Source organism: Colletotrichum navitas (genome assembly GCF_030913465.1).
Source record: "Colletotrichum navitas strain CBS 125086 chromosome Unknown LY79scaffold_7, whole genome shotgun sequence".
NCBI lineage: Eukaryota > Fungi > Ascomycota > Sordariomycetes > Glomerellales > Glomerellaceae > Colletotrichum > Colletotrichum navitas.
In genome coordinates, this window is record NW_026850553.1 from 463088 (window position 1) to 482638 (window position 19551).

A 19551-nucleotide genomic window follows, 5' to 3' on the forward strand; every position below is an offset into this window, starting at 1 on the left:
ATCATGTTCGCAACTTCGAGAGCGCAGCTCTTGTACCTGAGCGCCCTCGGCGTATGGGGCCTCTGGGGTTACGCCTTCTTCAACGGCATGTTCGCGCGTCTGGACACGGCGACCCGCACTCTCCGGCTCCCGGACGGTCGCCCCCTGCGCTCGTCGTACACGGGCCTGGCCGCCGTGGACGCCCAGCTCACCCTCCTCTCGGCGTTCTACGACGTCCTCACGAACTCCCTCACGTCCGGGCCGCGCCTGCTCTTCTTCGACATAAACTACGCCGTGGCGTGCTCGAACCTCTGGGTCCTCGTCGAGTCCCGCCGCCGAGGCGTCCGCTCCTGGTTCCTGAAGTACCCGGCCTGGGCGATGGTGCTCTGCAACGTCAACGGCGCCGCCATCGTCCTGCCGCTGTACCTGTACCTCGTCTGCCGCAGCAAGGCCCGTCTGCGCGACGCCGCGATCCCGGGGCACCAGGCTGCGGCACTGCCCGCGACGACGCTGGCGATTCTCCTCCAGCCGCTGCTCGTTTTCGCCCCGGCGTGGACGGGGCGCAGCGGAACCGGTCTGCACCACGGATGCATCGCCCTCTTCCAGGCGGCTCCGGCAGCCGTCTCGGCCTTCCATCTCGGCCTGTCGTCGGTTCTGTCTCGGACGAGCCGAGGCACGTCGCGGTCGTCGAAGAGATGGGTCGTCGCATCTCTCATACTCGCCGGCACCGTCGCATCGGCCGTCCACTTCTACACTGTGGCCGGCGCTCTGCTTTCTCGAGATGGGGATTCGTCGCTGACCAGACTGTTCATCCCCAAGACCGGCTTCGCCGACCCCGTACACTCTCTGTCGCAGACGAACGGTCTGCCCGCCGAGTATACGGCGCTGTTGGAGAATTTCCACTTGTTCTCGCAATGGGACTGGATCGTAGTCAGCCTCACGAGCATAGTGTTTGCGCACTTGCTTCTGTCACGTCGGGATGGGGCTGACGGAGGGAAGCCGGGGAAGGCCAACACGCCGACCGAGGTTCAGGAGCTGATCTACCTCACCGCGGCTACGGTGTTCCTAGGTCCCGGGGCCGCTGGATCGTTTGCACTAGCGATACGCGAGGCTAGGCTCCCATAGCTCTTTCAAGTTGGAGATGGTTCTGAGAAGGGGTATTTTGGATGTCGCGAGTTAGGGGAGTAACAGTGCCGTCCACGCTGCTCTTCAGATCCAAACGTGCGCCCCTTGCCACGCCTCCTTTGCTTCTGCAATGACGTTAGGTAGTTACCACTCACTACCTGTATGATGCGGTGTGTTATAAGGGAGACGGAGTCAGACAGTCGCCAGTCGAAGAGGCGAGAGTTTGCGCTGAGGGACAAGGACTAGCAGTGCTTGACGATATGATGGATTGTGGCTTAAACAAGAAGCGCAGTAACGACGACGAGAGTGCCCGAGGAGACTCTAGATCTGTGTAAAGGGGCCAGCAGGCAAGCGGACGCCATAGCACCTTGAAATAAATTACGAGTCCATTCCGTTTCCCATGAGGATTCCTCGGCAGAAACAGTCTCCTATAGGTAAGGCCGACGGCCTCACTGGCTTATCTATCCATGAGAGAGCGGACTGGATCCCGAGATTTCCAGTGGGTGTGGCCGTATGTGCTTGGAGCTGGCACTGAGGACGGCTATAACACCTCCGCCGCGGACGACGGTCTCTCATCATACACCACAAGACGAACGTCTCTCCCTAAAGCCGAAGCAACCTCCTCTATGGGGCACCAGCCGTCTCAGGAACCTCCCGAGGCGGCTCCGGCCATGATCACCATCTGGTGCATCCTCCGCCGGTCCACCTCCTTTTTCAGCATGCACACACAGCTCGCGACGACGAGCGCCTCGACCGCGTCCCGCGCGCGACCGCCCTTCGGGCCCGTCCACCTCGACAGGTCGGCCGCCAGCCTGTCCCCTTTCCCCGCCGCGCTGCGCCCGGTGCCTTCCGTCCTCGTCCCCGGCCCGCGCACTAGCTGGGCGACCCGCGGCGTCTCGAGGACCTGAGTCCGCGACACGAGGGACTTTGGCACGACCGACACGTCCAGGTCTCCGTCCGCGGGCTCGCCCGGCGCGGAGACGGGCGCCCGCGGCAGGCGGAGGACGGGCGGCTTGCCCGGCCCGAAGTGGTAGAGCGTCGTGCACACGGGCGACTGCGAGGCGTCGTGGGCAGGGCGGAGGCGCCATGGATGTTGTGGGACTTGTCTGCGAGGACCGACATGGTGGGTTGGTTGGTTGCCAGGGCTGCTGGCCAACCGTGCAGGTAACCGACTGTTACTCGGAGGGAGCGGCTGCTTGATGTGTCGGTGTTGCTGATCGAGGCTTTGTCTCGATGGCGTCCAAGTTCTTCCAAGCAATCAATCAGTAAATTTCGTAGAGGACTGGCGCCAAGGGTAGCTTTCGCAGTAGGCAATTCTGGTGTGTTTCGTGGTGCGGTGGTAGGTCAACCTGGGTCGAAGGGGACGATGTGTGGCCTTGTTATATGCTTCGCTTTCAGAGGTGCCGCCTTCAACGTGGAACAAAAGCCGAGCTATAGGGTCTCAATATGAAGAGGGAGAAAAAAGGTCACAAAATCTACGTGTGCGAGGAATGCGATCCGTCTTACTGCCTCTCTTCGCCGCATCCGCCGCCCGCCACCCACTGCTCTGTTCCCTTTCGCTCCTCTCAAACGCAGCCCGTTCAGTCGAGATTCTAGTATCCCGTGAGCTTCAGAGGCGCAGCACGCTTCACATCAGACCCGTGGCTGGCTCGGGTCTTACGGGCTCGACACAAGGCAGAAAGGAAGTTTGGCTTTTCCCGACAGGAACACAAGCAATGGTTTTTTTGAGCTTATCCCTCCCCCAAAAATGACCACATAACTCCGCCCACGCTAACCTACCCGTCGCAACCGTATTGCTCGCATGTCTTACTTTTTTTTTGTGTGTGTGTGTGTGTGTGTGACAGTGGCTTGGTACGGAAATGGAGGGTTCGCGGACAAGACAACGCTACTCTGTGTTGGGGGAGGACGGTCGGGCCGGTCAACCCCCGTCCCGAAGCCGTCCGTCCCAATTGGCCGACGGCCCCACAACCGCCCGCGCCGTATTCCTCGTTTTGACAATTCTGGCCAATCAGATGCATCGTCTTCCGGGGAGGGGGCGGTGCGCTGATGACGGGGGGCGCGGCGGCCGGGCTCCGGGGAGAGAGAAGAGAGAGAGAGAGAGAGCGAGGTGGGGTCACATCACAGCGCCCGCACTGCCTGATGAGGATCAGCGATATTCTGGACCAGTGATCGCTCCATGGGATGAAGAACGCTTATCGCGTCTCGCTTCTGTCGGAAATGACACGCATGGTCGGTTGCTCGACGGTGTGGAACCACGTGGACCGGATCGATCGATCAACGATGCGTAGGGCTGGGCATGTCGTGCCAGGATTCTCAGATACGGCGCGGAGCGGTGTTTGTACCTTGACTTGGAAAACTGATAAAATCCTTCTCGAACTGATCGGCTGACTACGGGACGGAGCACTGTGGCAGGCTCGGACAGCTGCGAAACACCCGCTCAACCAGACGCGCCCCAGACTGGAAACCAAGGGACAAGTAAGTGAATGGGACATGACTGTATCTCAGGACTTCAAATCCGTCCGCTCTTCTCTCGCACGGGTTGGCAACCCTTTTCAGCATCTCTTCCCGAAGAACCCCAGATCTTGCTTCAGCCGTGCCTCGACCCACAACGGCCACTGGTTGTATACGAGGTGCTCGTGGTCGACCTGCTTGTTGAGATGCCCCAGCCAGCGGACGGTGCCGGACGGATCGGTGGCGCTCCTCTCCTTTGGCGGCGGCGCCTTCTCGCGACGCTCGTGCTCGGCGTTGGTGATGAAGGCCATGATCTGCTTCAGCGCGATCCAGTGGCTCGCCAGGAGGACCATCGTCTGGTTCCCCGTGTCGATGACGCGCTGGAACTTCTCGTGCGGGAGCTGGATCCACTAGCCGTAGTGCTTTGTCAAGGTTCGGTATGCTATGTGACGCAGCGCCTGTCAGCATTTCCGCGTTCGGCATGCATCCATCAAGATTGCCGCGTCCCGTGGTGCGGAGCGACTTGCCTTCCCACGACGACGTGTGCAGTTTCGTCGCCATCGCCGTGATGAGTTCGAAGTACTCAATCTCCACCACGTCCCGGCAAAGCCCTCTCAGCCCACCAATCGCCTCGACCGCGCCGTCCGCCCGCTCCTTCTGAATCAGCGGCAGGTCGGCCATTCTGGGCTCCAGCACGGCGCTCGAATCCTCGCCCATGATGTTCACGAAGATGGGCTTGATGCCCTTGATCCACATCTGCGTGCCGATGATGAGGATGCCGCGGATGACCAGATGTTCTCGTTCCCTATGGGTGATGTGGATAACACTGCAGCATGAAGTGCTGGAAGAACCTCATGTCTTGCAGACTGAACAATGGAACTTGATGGTGCGGCTGGGCGTAATCGAGTCAGAGAGGCGGCACGGGATTCACCTGTCGTCACATACCTGATGCACTATAGCCGGGGACTTTGGGTATTCGCATTTGAGTCCCGATTTGGCGCAATGACCGCAAGCCGGGTGTGTCTCCTGGCACTGCAAGCAGAGTTAGGGAACACATGCCAAAGTCTCATCAACTCGACAGCTTACCTTGATTCACCTTCTCTTGCAGTTGAAACACCCCCTTCGGCTCTTTGTGTGTCCCCTCCTCTCGAGTCGCTGCCTCGGAGCAGTAGAGCTCTGCATCGACCCATCTCCGCCCGAGTTCCCGGCCCCAGACCTGGACGCTCTGTTCGGGGACGATTCTGAAAGCGTCTCGCTCGAGTGGATGTTCTCGTCCCCGAACAACAGCTCGTCACCCAGTAAGAGAGCTCCATAATCAAATTCGTTCATAGCAGGCGCGGCGGCCAGCAGAGTAAGGGATGGCTGAGCAGTATTGTTCATGATGCCGCGGGTCTCGTCTCCCGAAGCAGTCCGGGTGAGCAGTAAATCCGGCTCCTTTGACAACCTGGTAAATGGAATATGCACCCGCTAGGAGCTACGGAGAACGACTTGGATCTGGGCAAAACAGCTTCAACGGTCGAGCTGGATTTGACCCGGCGTTGCCTTCAGCTCAGCTTGATGCAGGCACGACGTCGATGGCAAGGCAGCCCGGTCACGTGTCAACGACTATGATTGTGGCAGGGCGTCGGGCGATTGATAGCCCGCTATGTATGCGTATGTACTAGCCTCATGTTCGGCGATGCCGCGAGGTCATTGGTTGCTTGTAATCTTCAGCCATGACCGTCATTAGTGTAGCTTCGTGGAGGCTGCGCAAGGCAAGGCTCTCGAGGAATGTTGCTAGTAGATACTTTGGCTCGCCGAGTGCGAGACCTGTACGATGTCGACACACGAAGTCTGAATGATCGGGGGCCACCCGTAAGCGATAATGACGATATCGGGGCATGGGTTCCTCCCGGGAGGGTTCCCGGGCGTACGGTCTCCCCGGAGATGTGGATCTCGACCGGCCTACCACCAAGCGCCGTAGCCTTTGTCTTCCAATACACTTTCTCGGACTGCGAAACGACGCCTAGAACCCCTCGACAAGACAGTTGCGAATGGTTTTCTGTGGACGCGTCACTTGACTTGTTGTTGAAGACGAAGGCCGAACAGCGATATTTTGCGACGTGGTGGACAGGCAGGCAGGCAGGCAGCCAAGATTTAATGCAAACGTCAGCAGCCTTTGGAGGATTGACCGAACACTGAGAACCGTAAAGCGAACGTGGTGGGACTCTGGGGGGATAGGCGTGTTTTCCTGTGCAATCGTCGCGCATAAAATCAATCTCGGAAAAAAAAAGGTAAAAGCAAGTGGCATCTATTCAGGATCAAAGCCCTCGTGTTCCGCGCTTCCGGTAGTGCTCCCTCTTACGCGGCTCAGGGCTCTGAGTCGTATGCCCGGGAAGCCGGCTTCAGCCTCAGTGGGGCCACTGTGCCAGACAGAGTAATACAGGCAGGCTATGAGCGTCCAGAATGGTGCTGGTTGCCCTGAACGAGGACCGCGACCGGCATGACAGCGCCGGATAATGGAGCCCGGGGGGGGTGCATTCCAAGGGTCTAGCGTCGGCGTGGCGCAGAGTTAACCCCGACTGGCCGTCTCATCCTGGCACATTGTGTCCCCAGGAGCTGGTCGAGTGTGAAGTGCCATCGTCGGGCCAGACAAGCTTTGGACAATCCGGAAGACCAGGTAGGTATTCTACCGAGTACGGATAATGCACACTAGTTTGCCTTTTGGGTAGAGCAGCAGCTGGGCGGGCGGCTGTCAGAAATGAGCCAGAGAAGTGGGCGCCAAGTGGCAGAATTGGGCGCGTCATCTTCTGGGATGACGGATGGGATTCGCTCTCCGTCTGCCCCGCGGCTGCGGGAGCTCATTTCGCTTACGGTTTCACAGCCGGCGCACGGGGGTTGGCCCTACCGGGTCCATCGATGTCGGTAGCGGTTAACAGGCAGACACATTGCGGGGCAGCACTTGAGTCACCAAAGTACCTCTTGAAGTCTCTCGCTTAATCCTGCACAGACCTACGCACAGACCAGCTCACCCTTTTCCTAGAGAAAAAAGAAAAAAACAGAGATATCTCTATCAGCTTAAGGTACATCTAGAATATAGTAGCACAAATCAACTTTTTAGAGAAATTTACCCCTAGGAGCTCTAAGATTAGTAAAAGATAATTAGGCTATAGTATACACTATTATAGAAGCTCTATTTTTCTCTTTTTATTGACTTAGAAGTTAAGGATTTGAAGTTGGTGGTGTGGGGACAGAGAAGTTGGTGGTGTGGGGACATAAGTGACTTAAGAGGAGGTGGGTCAGTACTTTGAGATAGTCTGAGATGCTAAGGTTTGACCCGCAATCTGTCTGCCTGTTAACCGCTACCTCGATGTCGAACAGTCGTGTGCTTCTTGGACACGATGCCAACTCCCGGGCCTGGGAGCATGAGTCTGGACCTCGTATGCCGACAGTCCGCCCTACTAGTAGTATGTACATCCATCAGGCTCCACGTAGCCCAGCTAAGCGAAAAAAGGGGACAGGCGCGTCGAAGCACCAAATACGTCGACGACGATCACGTGAGTACCGCGGTCCCAGCCCAAAGCGGTGGAACGGGGACCTTATCGCGCGCAAGTGGCCTCCCGTCGGGCCCATTCTCCCATGACAATGGCATCAGTCCAGACTGTCGAGCGGGTTGCCCCAAGCGCGGAGCCGCCGTCCCAACTCCGTCTGACGCTAGCGCCGTTGGACGTGGGACGGGATACAGAAATCCAGAGTACGTGTGTCCGTAAATGATAGGGTTCTGGCTGCCAACCCTGGCTGACGCCTCCAGCCCAGCCCAGCTGAGCCTGGCTATCTATCTATCCGACCCAACCAAGCCCCAAGCCGAGGCTTCATCAGTGTTGGGGGTTCGAGTTTTGGGGGGGGGGGGTGAGGGGCCGCGCGGTTGCTGGCAACAGCCTTCAGGGAAAGTGACTCGTGGGTTGTGAGGCTTCACACCTAAGGGGGGCCGCGCCAGGGCGGAGGAAGACGCAAAAGGGTGGGCCGCGCCTTGGTGGTAATATCCGGTGGTGGCTCTGCCTCTGGCGCACTGGAGATAGTCTTGCACGTCTCCCTGGTGATGCCGTAGGGCTCTCATCGTTAGGGGGTAAGAGAGGGAGCGGGGTCCAAGACCACGGTGACGAGTTTTCGAGCAGAAACTTTTCGGAGAGGAGGCGAACAGAGGGATTTTCTGTAGGGAGGAGGACTGTCATCGATAGCACCTCAACCAAGACGTTGGTGGAGGCACTGACCTGGTGGAGGGAGGTGTGTGAAGGGGTTTTGCCAGATTTCCTTCCCCCTTCACATGCGGCCAAGCGTCAAGTAGAGAGAGGCGTCGAGGCTTGTTGCACTCAGCAACAAATCTGCACTACCCAACACTAGGGAGAAGACCAAGAGCAAGAACCCGGCGGCAGACGCAGATGAGAACGCCATGTAGTAGTCAGCCAAGGGGCGGCTTCCGTCTGGCCCTCTCTCGCCTGCATCACGCCCACCGTTGTTACCGTTTTTCTGAGGTGAGCAAGGGACTTGCGTGCAGTAGTTTCGTCCCACCTACGTATTGGCCCCATTCACTGCCACCTGTGCACAATTGTGCCTGTTGCGTTGCCAGCCAGAGTGCAGCTACAACGTGCTGCCGATCGCTGACTGGTCCGGATGGGGGCCTCGAGGGGGGCCGGCGGTTGGTGGGTGGTGAGCAAGGAACAGACAGGACTTGCTTGGCAGTGTAGCGTAGGTATCGGTTCGCAGTGGCGACTCGCAAAAGCTACTTGGCGTCGTTGTACAGTATTCCGCAACGTGTGCCCTTCGCGCCCGGCGTTTCCAAAGGGTTGCGCCGCGATGCCGGTTCCTGCAGCATGTCGTCCCCCCCCCCTCGAACGTGTACCTGCATAAGCCAGGGGCAGAAAATGGCGCTTCTGGCTATTGTCCTTCCTTCAAGCAGAAGCAGGTCTCGGTCGCACTCTCCCCCCTCTTTTTGGCCGAGAGGTCTAGGTAAGCTACCACGCTACCTAGGTCCATCATATCCATGTCTATGTCGCTATTCGTACCTGTAGTTGTCGCTGAGGTGTGGGTGGGTGGGTGGGTGGCAACCCAAAACTGTCCGCTTGCGACTGTTCGTTTCTCCCTCGTTTGGCACCAGTCAGAGATGGCTAGCGATGTGATTTTTGCCAATAATCCGCGGCAGAGGGCGGAGGGCCAGTCAAGCCGAGACTTGATTGATTAAGAGATAGACTCGAATCTGCCGGAGGAAAAAGAAAAACAGGAAGAAAGAAAAAAAAAAAGAGACAAAGAGCAGCCCACCAATTGCCTGGTCGTCCTGGCTGGTCCTCCTATGTCATTGTGGAGCCCTCTCCTCCTGCGATACATATTGTGGCGGTTTGGCAGCCGTCTGTACGGATACTGTCCGCTCTGGACAGCAAGTCTGGAGCATCGTCGAGTTGGCAGAGTCGAGGAAGTCCAGGGTAATCACCGGTCATCAGGACGCAACGCCAGCACACCATCCACGTTCGTGCCCGGTGCGTCCCCCGTATCTCCCGTAGTCTATTGTCCCCGCCCACTGGCACTGGGGGCGCCTGCAAGAGTGTCCAGACCACAGGGATGTGGGGGGGAGGGGCCACAAAAACACAAAGAAATAACCAGGATCGACAGAGCAAAAAAAGCATGTTTGTGAGGCGCTGATCATCCCCGAAAAAAAGAAGGAAATCTGAACATGAAATCGGATGAAGAGGGCAAAGCTCTGACGAACCGCCAAGCGGGCGACGGTTCCCACACCGACCAGCCCGTGTCGGTCAATCACCACTCAGGAGTTGGATGACAACAACAACAACAGCAGCAGCAGCAGCAACATCAGCAACTTCCCTCCAAGGAAGGGAGGATACCTAAGTCTAGGTCCAGGTCTAGGTCTGGGAGGAAGGGCACGCTCCACCTGCCAGATAACGACTTCTTGTGCTGTTTGGATGACTGGCGAGAGAAGAGTAGCAGCAACAGCAACCGCACTACTACCATTCTCGGAAAGCGCGATACACACTTCGCACGTCCGGCCCGCCTACCTCCCCCTGCTTCTCCTAGTGTGAGCGGATAGGCAGGTACGGAGGAAGGGGCCATCTTCGTTGGTGGACACTTACCTAGGTACCGTGGTATAGTAAGGTCGCACTATGGCGTTGTACCTCCGTACCCCCCTTCCCTCCTTCCTCGTGGTGAATCGCAACGCAGCCCCGACCCATCGGGACCCACCGCCCGCCCCAGTTGCAGCGCAGCGCCCAAACTGGCAACTGCCAACCGAACCGCACTTGCATCTGAGGTTGTGCCTTCCCACCACCTCTTCCAGCTTTGTTTCCTTCCACGTCCCTGTCGTATTTGTTTCCTTCCCATCGCCTAGTCGCTCTCTTTCTCTCTTCTTAAACTGCCTGCTCCCCCCCCTATCCCCACACTCTCTTTCCGTTTGACCGTTCCCCCTTCCTCACACCAACCGGCTTGCTTGTCTGTGCCTTCTTCAGTCAACACACACTCCTTGACCAACGGTCGCCAGCTCCGACCTTGTGTACCAGCAGTTCGTTGTTCTCTCAAACTCACAACAACAACAACCGCACCACTTTCTTTATTCGAGTCTTTGATAGACCGAAGAACCAACAAGCAACTGAACCACTCCCTCTTTCTGTGTATATTCACAACGAACGATACATATCCACCCTCATTCCAAAACCGGAACTCGGTCTCCCCGAAGCACCTGGACAAAGAGAAGAATCAACAGCTTCCTTCCCAAACCAAAGGTACACCTTCCTCGATACCCGTCGACAACCGCAAACATGTACGCCAAGAAAGCACTCTCGGTTGTAGCCTCGCTCGCTCTTGCCGAGCAGGCTCTGGGCTTCAACGCTCACCGTCACCTGCACGCCGACAAGCGCGCTCTCCAGGTCGAAATGGTCACCCACTGGGTCACCGTCACTGTCACCGATGGCGAACCCGTCCCGACCAGCTCCGCTTCTTCCACTCCCACTCCTTCCGCTGCCCAGCTTGAGGTTCCCAAGGCCCTGAACACCACCTCGACCACCGTCCCGGTCGTCGCCCCGGCCGTCCCCCCGACCACCGCCCCGACGACCACTTCCACCTCCATCATCGTGGTCCCCACCCCGACACCTCCCCCGGTTGTCGCTGCCCCTAGCACCACTCTCGTTGCTGTGCCCAAGCCCTCCTCCTCTTCCAAGGCTCCCGTCGTCGAGCAGGCTGCCATCGTTATCCCCGCTGCCTCCTCGTCCGCACCCCCTGCCAAGGCTTCTGCTGCTAGCGTCAGCTCCCCTCCCACTGGTGGCAAGCGCGGTCTCGCTTACAACGATCCCACCAAGGTCAACGCCTTCATGACCGGCGCTTGCAAAGAGTGCGCGTGGGCCTACAACTGGGACTCACAGGACAACGGCCTCTCTGCTTCCGGCGTCGAGTACGTTCCCATGCTCTGGGGTCCCATTGACATCCACACCGCCCGCTGGACCCAGAACGCCGATGCCGCCATCGCCAAGGGCTCCACTCACATCTTGAGCTTCAACGAGTGTGACAACACCGCTCAGTGCAACCTGGACCCCGGCTCCGCTGCCGCTGCTCACGTCAAGTACCTCAACAGCTACGCTGGCGAGGTCAAGATCGGTTCCCCTGCCATCACCAACAGCAACATCCCCGGCGAGGGTCTCGACTGGCTCAAGTCTTGGGTTTCCGCTTGCGACACCGCCGGCTGCGCTTACGACTTCTGCGTCACCCACTGGTACTCCCCGTCCGACGCCGCCTCCACCCTCTTTGACCACCTCCAGTCGGTCCACGAGATCTGCAACGGCAAGCCTGTCTGGCTCACCGAGTTCGCTCCCTTCGGCAGCAGCGACCAGATCTCCAGCTTTGTCCAGACCAACCTTCCCAAGCTGGACAGCCTCTCGTACCTCCAACGCTACTCCTACTTCATGGCCAGCGATGGCGTCCTCAACTCCGGCTCTGGCCTCAGCGCTCTTGGTCAGACCTACGCCGCTGCCTAAGTCTTTTGAATCTGTGGCCAATGAATTTTTCGATTATGGGACACGTCCAGTTACGAAGGGCTGGCGCCAGGGTTTTGGGTTTTCTTCTTCTTCAAGCCACCCGGGTTTGTGGTGGACAGCCTTGTCTGGGAGTGGGAAACCACGTTCCTCACTTTTGTCTTCTTCTTCTAGTGTACATAAGATACCTTTTTTTCTCTTCGGGACATTCGTTTTCGCATTCGGGGGTGATCACTCGCTGAACGACTCTCCCAGATGGATGGATTTTTTTCGAGTCGGGTTTGGCTCACAGGATACCCGACACAAACAATGGTGTTTGTGGATTTTTATATTTTTTTTCTTGCCCTCTTAGAAAAGGGGTAATGGGCTTAGGGACGATCCCAATGAGATTCAAAAGGATAGACTCACGAGCTACGAACACATACAATGCAAAATTAGGCTGTATTATCCCCGTCGTCACATTATATGCTCGTGCCCTGGAAGCTGTTACAATTTTCGCCAAAGTTGTGCCTTGAACGGAATAGCGCCGATCTTGAAGCTCTTCGAGTTCTACATCACTCCTTGTGGTGCCGTTGCTACCATTGCTCAGCGCTTACTAGTTAATCCCCTCGGGGATGGATGCCAGTTCGCCTCTTCGGAAGCGGAGCGGCACGTTAGCCAGGTTTTAGAACCCGAGGTGTTCACTTCTGAACCTTTGCAGACGAGACTAGAGACCCCGTCTCGAACACCGTCAGACATGATACTGATGAGCCCCGCCGTGAAGCACGGAGTTTGCGGCAAGAAAGGCGAGGGGCCTGACTGTTATGCCACAAAAAAAAAAAAAAAAAAAGTGTCGATGGGCAGCGTAGGAAGACGGATATTGCCAGATGGGCGTCTCATGCGACTTCTCTTTGATGGGGGGGGCACTTTTGAGATTCACGAACCCGTAAGAATACGTGAAAGGCGGCAGTCGTAGCGATTCGATCAGGGCTCAATCTCCTCTCAAACTCTGGTGGTAAATCAAGAAGTGCGGCATTGGCTTGCGACGGTAGATTGTGGTGCAGGGCTGATCATGGAGATTAAAGGCGTCGTCGTGTAAAGATAACGGGAAGCAGCACTATCTAATCCATCTATATTGGCTTCTGGCTGCTGTCTCAAGACTGCAAATGTTGGAATAACGTTATATCATGAATCAGTCCTACTTAGGGGGGCAACTCAGGCAGTTGGAAAGTGGCTTGTTATTTCTATATACTGTTGTGTTAAAGGTCGTTCGTAAATATTGTCTCGTTCCTAGGCCTACGGAACGAAGTGGGTATTCCGGAGCGGGGTCGATCCGGAAGGCGGTGTTGTGCGGCAATATCTGTGACCGGTCCGGTACGCCTCTATGACACAACATCACATCACCGCAGCCACCGGACAACATTGCACAGAATGGATGCGGAGCAATTACTCAAGTAAGGAAGGGAATAGTGCATCGCCGGTCTTATCGACAGAGGGGACTGTACAGGCCATCTATGTCTCTCGTACAAACGCTATCTTCGTGCTTGGAAGAATAATCACGGATAATACATCTTTAGTCCACCATACATTTGTTTGCCTCCGGTACGATCGTATCGGACTCTCATCAACTGGAGAGAGAGAATCCGTTCAGAAAACGTATATACTCCACACAAGGCTGGCTGACAAAGTTTGATAAAGATGGATATCCTAGTTATGGTGACTTGGAATGTGATTGATAGCTCGACAGGGTGCACCGCAACGCTGTACACGCAGGTAGACAAGTAGTTTCTGCGAATTTGTGCAAGATTCTGGAAACGAAACGCAAACCCCGGTACTATGGACCAAAGGGGGCAAACGTTCTGCCGGGGGCGGGGGCGGAACGCAGGCCGAGAGAAAGCTTCAATGACGGTTGCGGTCGTCGTTGAAGGGTACCAGGTTCACGGGTGGCTCCGGAGCTAGGTACGGTCCGAGGCTGGTGTTTTCGACCTCGTCCGTCGCGAGGGCGTATCCTTGTTAGGGTCGAAGGTCTTGAGGAACGGCCCCCCCCTCGCTACCTGGCATGCGTCCAGAGGCACGTGAAGCAGGTGTGAGAGAGGACAGATAGAACGTGGCGCTTGTTGGAGGTGGTCAGATGGACTCGCCATTCCATTCGTCGAGCAATGCCGCTGGATGACAACTCCTGTCGGCAGTGCTTTAGATATGTCACAGTAGAACCGGCCTGGCGTATGCTTCTCTCTCTATTTCGAGATTGCTTCCTTACACCGCTCGCTGCAACTCTACCCCCCCCCCTCCAACCCTCCTTGCTGGACCTTCCTCGTTTTCCTTCTTCCACACATGTTGAGATTCATGTACTAGAACACCTAAGAAGACGAACTGGTCCAAACTTGACGCGAGTTTGCCGCACTTAGTCGGAACAACATCAAGTATACGTGGTGTAGTGATCTGCGGTTGGTGAAATCGCGTGCGCGAACTGCGATGCCAGTTCGCCGAGGACCCCTCGGCGAGGTGTGATCTCTGTTTCGCCTGCCCTCCATCCACCCACACACACCGTCCTAGTTGCCGACTGTCGCAGTCATCCTTCCACGAGGGTTTGTCTCGCCCAAGCACCCATTCATCCAAGACCATTTCACGTTGTGCTGGACAGACAGACTTGCTTCTCATGGGTCGGCATTTCGTGATATCCGATAGTCCGTGTGAAAGGCGCATGATGCCTCCTGTGCTGCTCCATCGCCAGCAAGGCGGGCTTCCAACCCTTACCCATTACTCTGCCATCTACGCGTCTTCACCGTGGTTTGAACACGAAGGTTCCCCACGCCTAAGCTGGTCCTTCCACAATCACATTCCCGCGGTAGCTTCAAGACCAAGTGAACGACACAGGACTGGCCCGGAATGCGTCCTATGTCTTGATGAGTATCCAGGGGTAGATGCCACGGATGGCAGGGCCACTAAACCCAACGACGATCTTGCACAAATCCGTCTCCTATACATGAAGCCAAGAGGCCCGAGACCGGATGATGACGATGATGATGCATATGTTATGCCTTTGCAAGACGAAGAACCAATAGAAACATCAGTCGTGCCCGGTAACGACACCGAGAGCGAGATGGGGGGGCGAGCTCCATGACACCCAAGTGATCGAGGCAGCGACGGAAGCATTTACAAGCGCGGCAACAAAAGAAAACCTCGACGATCCAGCCAAGGAAAAACACGAGCGCGACGGCTTCTTGGAAGCAAGCCCAACTGCAGCCAAGGTGTGCTGCATGTCCTTTTCCAACTCCCCCCCCCCCCCCCGCGCGCCAAGTGCGATGTCAACGCGCCAAACTCTGCTGGTGTTCCCCCTACTTCACACAGACTCAAGACGTCCTTCGTTATGCTATGCGGATAGAAGCAATGCCAAGCTCTCGACGGAGAGATGCAGATGATGACGGGGAAGTTCCGTGCGTCTCCTGGATAGTATTTTCGACGACTTTCCAATGTGGTAGGTGTACCGCACAATGCCATGCTACAACAGGCAGGCGAGCTGAGGAAGAGACAAGGTTAAGTTGGACGAGATGTTGGGGAGAAACGAGAGAAGAAAAAAAAAAGAAAGATTGGCAGAAGTTAAAGTCGTACCATCCTGCGCCGCTGCCGAAGAGAGAGAGGAGAAGCGAAGCGTCTCTAGCGCCGCCCCGCACAGGCCGCAACGGTCGGGCGGATCCGGAGTTGCTTATAACCAACGGCAGATGAAGTGCAGGGCAATTGTCAACAGACGAACCGTGACACCCAGAAAAAACAGAGTTGATTTTGAACTTGCATCGGCCCCAGAGAGAGAGAGAGAGAGTCATGGGTTTGCAGCTCCCATTGAGGCTTTCTTTGACCCGGCTAGTTTGTCGACGTTTTCCAGGTTTGTCCAAGTCCCTCTCTTCCCCTGCTCTTAAACAGCACGGTCTCATCATGCCGACGGCGGGAAGACAGTAGACACGAGTGACGCTGAATTTGCCCTGTCACTGCCCTCGTGATATGGCCATCTCTTCCTACGTAGTATGCTGAGAACCAAAGCCAGCATCCCGGAAAACTTATCATCATCGACAAGCATGTTCCCGTTCCAGGGGGGGAGTAGACATGGGTTCCGAATCCGATAGATTGTTGTTGGAACCCCGTAAATAGAATTTCTGTCCCTCAAAGCCACACTGATATACATAGACTCGCTTGTCTGCCTCCCACCATATGCCAAGTGTAGATACAGATGAAGAGAATAAGAATGGAAACAAGAACAAAGGAGATGTGTTGCCGAACCTTTTCTCCCGAAGAACGCCCCCAATGGTATGATATCAAGAACAATAAAAGAGAAAAACGCCGCGGCCGTCATCGTCCTGGAACCCTCGTAAGGGCAGTCCGAAACCAAATAGGACCCCCTTTTTCTTTTTGCGCCGTAAAGAGAGGAAGGCCTTCTCCGAGTACGGCCCCGCCCGATGGGTAAAATGATAAGATAAAGAAGAAGAGAGAGAGAAGCGTAAGGGAAAATGCAGTCGGAATGGCGTCCCGTCGCCGCCGCCTACTCAACGATCGCGGACGCGTGGTCCCTCGTTTGCGAATCCTTAGCAAATCGTTCGACATTTTTGTCTCACACTCGCCCATCCCGGCTAGACCTGTTCGGCTCTTCGTGACAATTCTCAATCGTCATCTCTTGGAAGACGGCCGGCATGGGTTGTGGTCCGCGCTGGGTCGCTGTCGTGGCCAAGACGCCGCTTCCGGATACAGGGCTCGTGGGGGATGTCCCCTGGGTTGTCAATTCCGCTTCACATGCATCCCTATTGCTGATGATAGTATTGGAGTACCTCGAGCTCTCAAGAGAAATCTTGGCGATGCCACATAGGACGTGCTTCTGGCTTGGCGGGTTGCGCGGTGAGGACGCGGGACGGCGGAGCTCTTCGAATGTCTCAATGTGGGAGCCACTGCTCGACAAGCCTGCGGTGGCAACGTTGTCTTTGCTGGTTACCCATTGGACGACAATTGCCGAAAAGAGAACTGGGCAGGGCGGTTAGGTTTGCGAGCAGGGATCGGGGTTGTGACGGCCGACCTACCATCGCTGTTGCAGCACATAAGACAAACCCAACCAGGCTCGACGTCGAGGGCCATGAGTACAGTTAAGTTCCTAAGGGCAAGTCAGAAACATCGAGCTTGGACTTGCAAGGTCCGTCCAACTCACACGACGCTGCTGGTGAGGGTGCACAGGGCACCGATGAAGGTACGGAATGCGACGGTCCTAAGTCGAGTGTTTGGAGGGTTCGTGGAGCAGTGCTTGAATGAGTACAGGCCTGCGAAAGGTTAGCTTTGCCAAAGGGTGTGGTATCCCTGCGGCATAGGTGAGCTTACTCTGGAGAGGGATGAGGAAGAGGATGGTGAGGTAAATGTTGACAATGGCGTCAAATGAGATGAGGGGAATCACAGACACCTTCTGCATCCCAATGTAGCATTGTCCGTGGTCGATACGCGTGATGCGGCTTTTGTTCTGGTCAACTGCCGCCCATACCGCGAAGCACTTGCGTTTGACTTACAATACAAAGTTCATTATGGCGATGACGGCATAAATGCCTAGCATGACAAACGAGTTGAAGATGTAGAGCTTCGACTTGAGCCGCGGCTTCGTTTCTCCCCGGATGATGTGCTTTGATGCTGTCAGCTTGACCGCGCAACTTTTCTTTTTGCCGTTCGGGTCCCAATACGCACCGCTTTTTCGACCAGAAACAGGTAAATCAATACCTTTGTCGTGACGTAGCAGACTAGGCACAGGAGGATGGCGCCGTCGCAGATCTTGATGTTCGTGTTGACGCCGAGGGCGAACTGGAGAATGGCCGTGACGAAGACGAAGAGATACGAATCGGTGTAAATGGCGAACACGACTGTCTAAAGTGTCAGGACCGCGGACAACCAACGACGACGGGGCGCACGCTTACGCCACACTACGAGTGGTATCCTCTTCCAGTTCTTGAAGGCCGCAATCCTGTGGGCTGTTTTTGTTCATCATCAGCACGTCGTTCTTCTCCCCCCCCCCGCGCGGAACTCGCCCTTCGCCGGTCCAGCGCATGACCGTGGCCACATACCAAAGAAGCCGGAGATGATGCTGATGGCTACGAGACAGATGATGACGCTCATGATGCCGCCACCCAAGGGCTCGGACATACGCAGCGCCATGTCTGCTCGTGGGACCGTTTCTGGAGTCGGCACCATGATGTTCCGAGACTGAGATGTCGTTTGGTTGATGTGGATTTGCAGACACGATCCCGTTGGCGTGGAAAAGGACCCGGTGGGATGCCAAAAGGGGGGGGGAGAGGGCAAAAGAGCTATATACCAAGCCACGACCCGGGGGAGCTAAGAAAAGAGAGATCAACGGGTCGGGTGTCCGAGCTGCCTTTCGTCTCGTAAAGTCTAGGTAGAGAGGGAAGGGATGTAACCGTCTTTAGGTTTTGTCCGGCAAGTGGCCGAAGCGTGCGTACTGAAAGACGGGAGCAGAGAAGGGTCGGCTGGTGAGCTACAGATAGCAACCAGGTGCTGCTGGCGCATGGCATGGATGGAGGGATAAGTCATACTGTGGCAACAAGTGGGAAACAAACTCATCCACCCGTCTCCTTTACTGACGCCCGCTTGGGGGGAGATGAAAGGCACTTTCTCCGGTCCTGATGCGAAGTGCCAAACCAAAAACTGAGAGTTGAGGTTGGTTGAAGGCAAGCGTGTGGTTAAAGGAATGGGAGGGTAGAGAAACGCATATGCCGAATGCGCTCACCAACTCCCTAACTCACTCGCTCACTCACATACATACACGACACACCTGGCCCCAGGTGCCTGAACGGGAAAGGAATCGGAGGAGGGGAAACCTCAAGGCGAACGTTCCCGCCTGGGCGAGTCGGTACTGGGACAGATCTATCCTGCACAGGCAGCGCGCCCGGACCCAGATGATAACAGGAAACAACAGCTTGGGGGAGGCTGTGCCGGTATCAAGCTTTTGTCAGGGTGACGGGACGGGATCGGAGCCGGCGATTAAGGCCGACGATGCACTTCTTCCCCCCCTTTTGCTATGCTGGACTTTCCCCCCAGGCTCTGCTTTCTTCGCCTGCCACTGTACCGTGTGAATAGGAAAGTCTACGCTTCACGCTCTATGCTGCTGCGTCGGCAGTGAAGGTTGGCCGAAAGGGGATGAAGCTTCACTTCCGCCAGGTCGGGCAGGCCCAAACAAGGCAAGAGGTGAAATGCGGCTCTGCGATGTGTGGTTGGAGGGTCCATGGCCGAAGCTGTCTGACGATCCGGCCTTTGAGCTAACCAGCTTCCGTAACAGGCACGAATCTTTGGACTCGAGTTTCCCATGATTACCATAAGGGTATCGGGACGGTGGGTTAGCCCCCCCCCCCCCCCCACCATCCCGTCGCCAGTCTTGTAGGTAGTCAACTCAATCGAGGTTTGGCTCGCAACCACCACAGCCCCGACGCAAACCCCAGCAAAAGCCGAGGAGTCGGTTCCACCAGATTCGTCGGCATCTGTGGCATGGGCCCTTGTTTTAACATTTCCTGCGTGCGTGACCCCTGACGGACGACGTTCAGCATCGCCTACTGAGCACGTCCTCGGATCCATGGCTTGAGCGATTGTGCACACACGGGTCCGGAATGAGGGAAAGCGCGGCGCGGCCTCAACGGTATCCATTCTGTCAACATGGTTGTTGCCGTTTCTCCAACGAAGACGAGGAGGGAGATACGGCCGGGCAGAGAAACGCACTGTCGAGGGCCTGCCGGCGTCCGAGACCAATTCCATGTCGAGATACGACATCCACGGATGGAAAAGGCGCTGCCGCCCTCAAACTGGTTCACCGGCCCCTGTTGGTGTTCTGATAAGCGTAAAGATGGAATCGGACCCGTTGTCATTGCCCCACATCTCGTCCCAGTCGTCTGGTATCCACGAGCTTAATCCAGCCGCTTGACCAGAATGATGTAGTGTCCGAATCTTAAATTGTACAGTCAGCGGAGTGCAGTCATCGAGATTG

At 56.4% G+C, this 19551-nt stretch overlaps 9 protein-coding genes across 9 annotated transcripts; 4 read left to right on the forward strand and 5 right to left on the reverse strand.

Annotated features, from left to right (window-relative positions):
• Positions 1-3: 3 nt before the first annotated feature.
• On the forward strand, positions 4-1104 carry LY79DRAFT_507255 (uncharacterized protein; the record flags this gene model as incomplete). The annotated part of the gene is made up of 1 exon (XM_060553809.1): positions 4-1104. One exon carries the CDS (start codon positions 4-6, stop codon positions 1102-1104), a length of 1101 nt encoding a protein of 366 aa, XP_060418471.1.
• Positions 1105-1747: 643 nt separating this feature from the next.
• LY79DRAFT_666523 (uncharacterized protein) lies at positions 1748-4935 on the reverse strand (the record flags this gene model as incomplete). Its single annotated transcript, XM_060563239.1, has 4 exons — positions 1748-2158; positions 3708-3965; positions 4192-4381; positions 4742-4935. 4 exons carry the CDS (start codon positions 4933-4935, stop codon positions 1748-1750), a joined length of 1053 nt encoding a protein of 350 aa, XP_060418472.1.
• A 131-nt stretch (positions 4936-5066) lies between these two features.
• On the reverse strand, positions 5067-6049 carry LY79DRAFT_354004 (uncharacterized protein). Its single transcript, XM_060552667.1, has one exon. The coding sequence runs from the start codon at positions 5802-5804 to the stop codon at positions 5265-5267; it is 540 nt and encodes a 179-aa protein (XP_060418473.1). The 5' UTR covers positions 5805-6049; the 3' UTR covers positions 5067-5264.
• An 849-nt stretch (positions 6050-6898) lies between these two features.
• Positions 6899-7434, forward strand: LY79DRAFT_540823 (uncharacterized protein). Its single transcript, XM_060556896.1, has one exon. The coding sequence runs from the start codon at positions 6936-6938 to the stop codon at positions 7302-7304; it is 369 nt and encodes a 122-aa protein (XP_060418474.1). The 5' UTR covers positions 6899-6935; the 3' UTR covers positions 7305-7434.
• LY79DRAFT_656446 (uncharacterized protein) lies at positions 7433-9271 on the reverse strand. Its single transcript, XM_060562689.1, has 3 exons — positions 8915-9271; positions 8598-8674; positions 7433-8103 (listed from the first exon to the last, which is right to left on the reverse strand). Exons 1-3 carry the CDS (start codon positions 9210-9212, stop codon positions 7855-7857), a joined length of 624 nt encoding a protein of 207 aa, XP_060418475.1. The 5' UTR covers positions 9213-9271; the 3' UTR covers positions 7433-7854.
• A 615-nt stretch (positions 9272-9886) lies between these two features.
• Positions 9887-12020, forward strand: LY79DRAFT_540827 (glycosyl hydrolase catalytic core-domain-containing protein). Its single transcript, XM_060556897.1, has one exon. The coding sequence runs from the start codon at positions 10356-10358 to the stop codon at positions 11562-11564; it is 1209 nt and encodes a 402-aa protein (XP_060418476.1). The 5' UTR covers positions 9887-10355; the 3' UTR covers positions 11565-12020.
• A 1747-nt stretch (positions 12021-13767) lies between these two features.
• LY79DRAFT_540829 (uncharacterized protein) lies at positions 13768-14831 on the forward strand. Its single transcript, XM_060556898.1, has one exon. It carries the CDS (start codon positions 14200-14202, stop codon positions 14662-14664), a length of 465 nt encoding a protein of 154 aa, XP_060418477.1. The 5' UTR covers positions 13768-14199; the 3' UTR covers positions 14665-14831.
• Positions 14832-16143: 1312 nt separating this feature from the next.
• Positions 16144-17714, reverse strand: LY79DRAFT_587281 (uncharacterized protein; the record flags this gene model as incomplete). The annotated part of the gene is made up of 8 exons (XM_060560753.1): positions 16144-16547; positions 16604-16674; positions 16729-16837; positions 16896-17023; positions 17078-17187; positions 17250-17422; positions 17477-17530; positions 17624-17714. 8 exons carry the CDS (start codon positions 17712-17714, stop codon positions 16144-16146), a joined length of 1140 nt encoding a protein of 379 aa, XP_060418478.1.
• Positions 17715-18654: 940 nt separating this feature from the next.
• Positions 18655-19508, reverse strand: LY79DRAFT_354102 (uncharacterized protein). Its single transcript, XM_060552668.1, has one exon. It carries the CDS (start codon positions 19335-19337, stop codon positions 18660-18662), a length of 678 nt encoding a protein of 225 aa, XP_060418479.1. The 5' UTR covers positions 19338-19508; the 3' UTR covers positions 18655-18659.
• Positions 19509-19551: the final 43 nt, after the last annotated feature.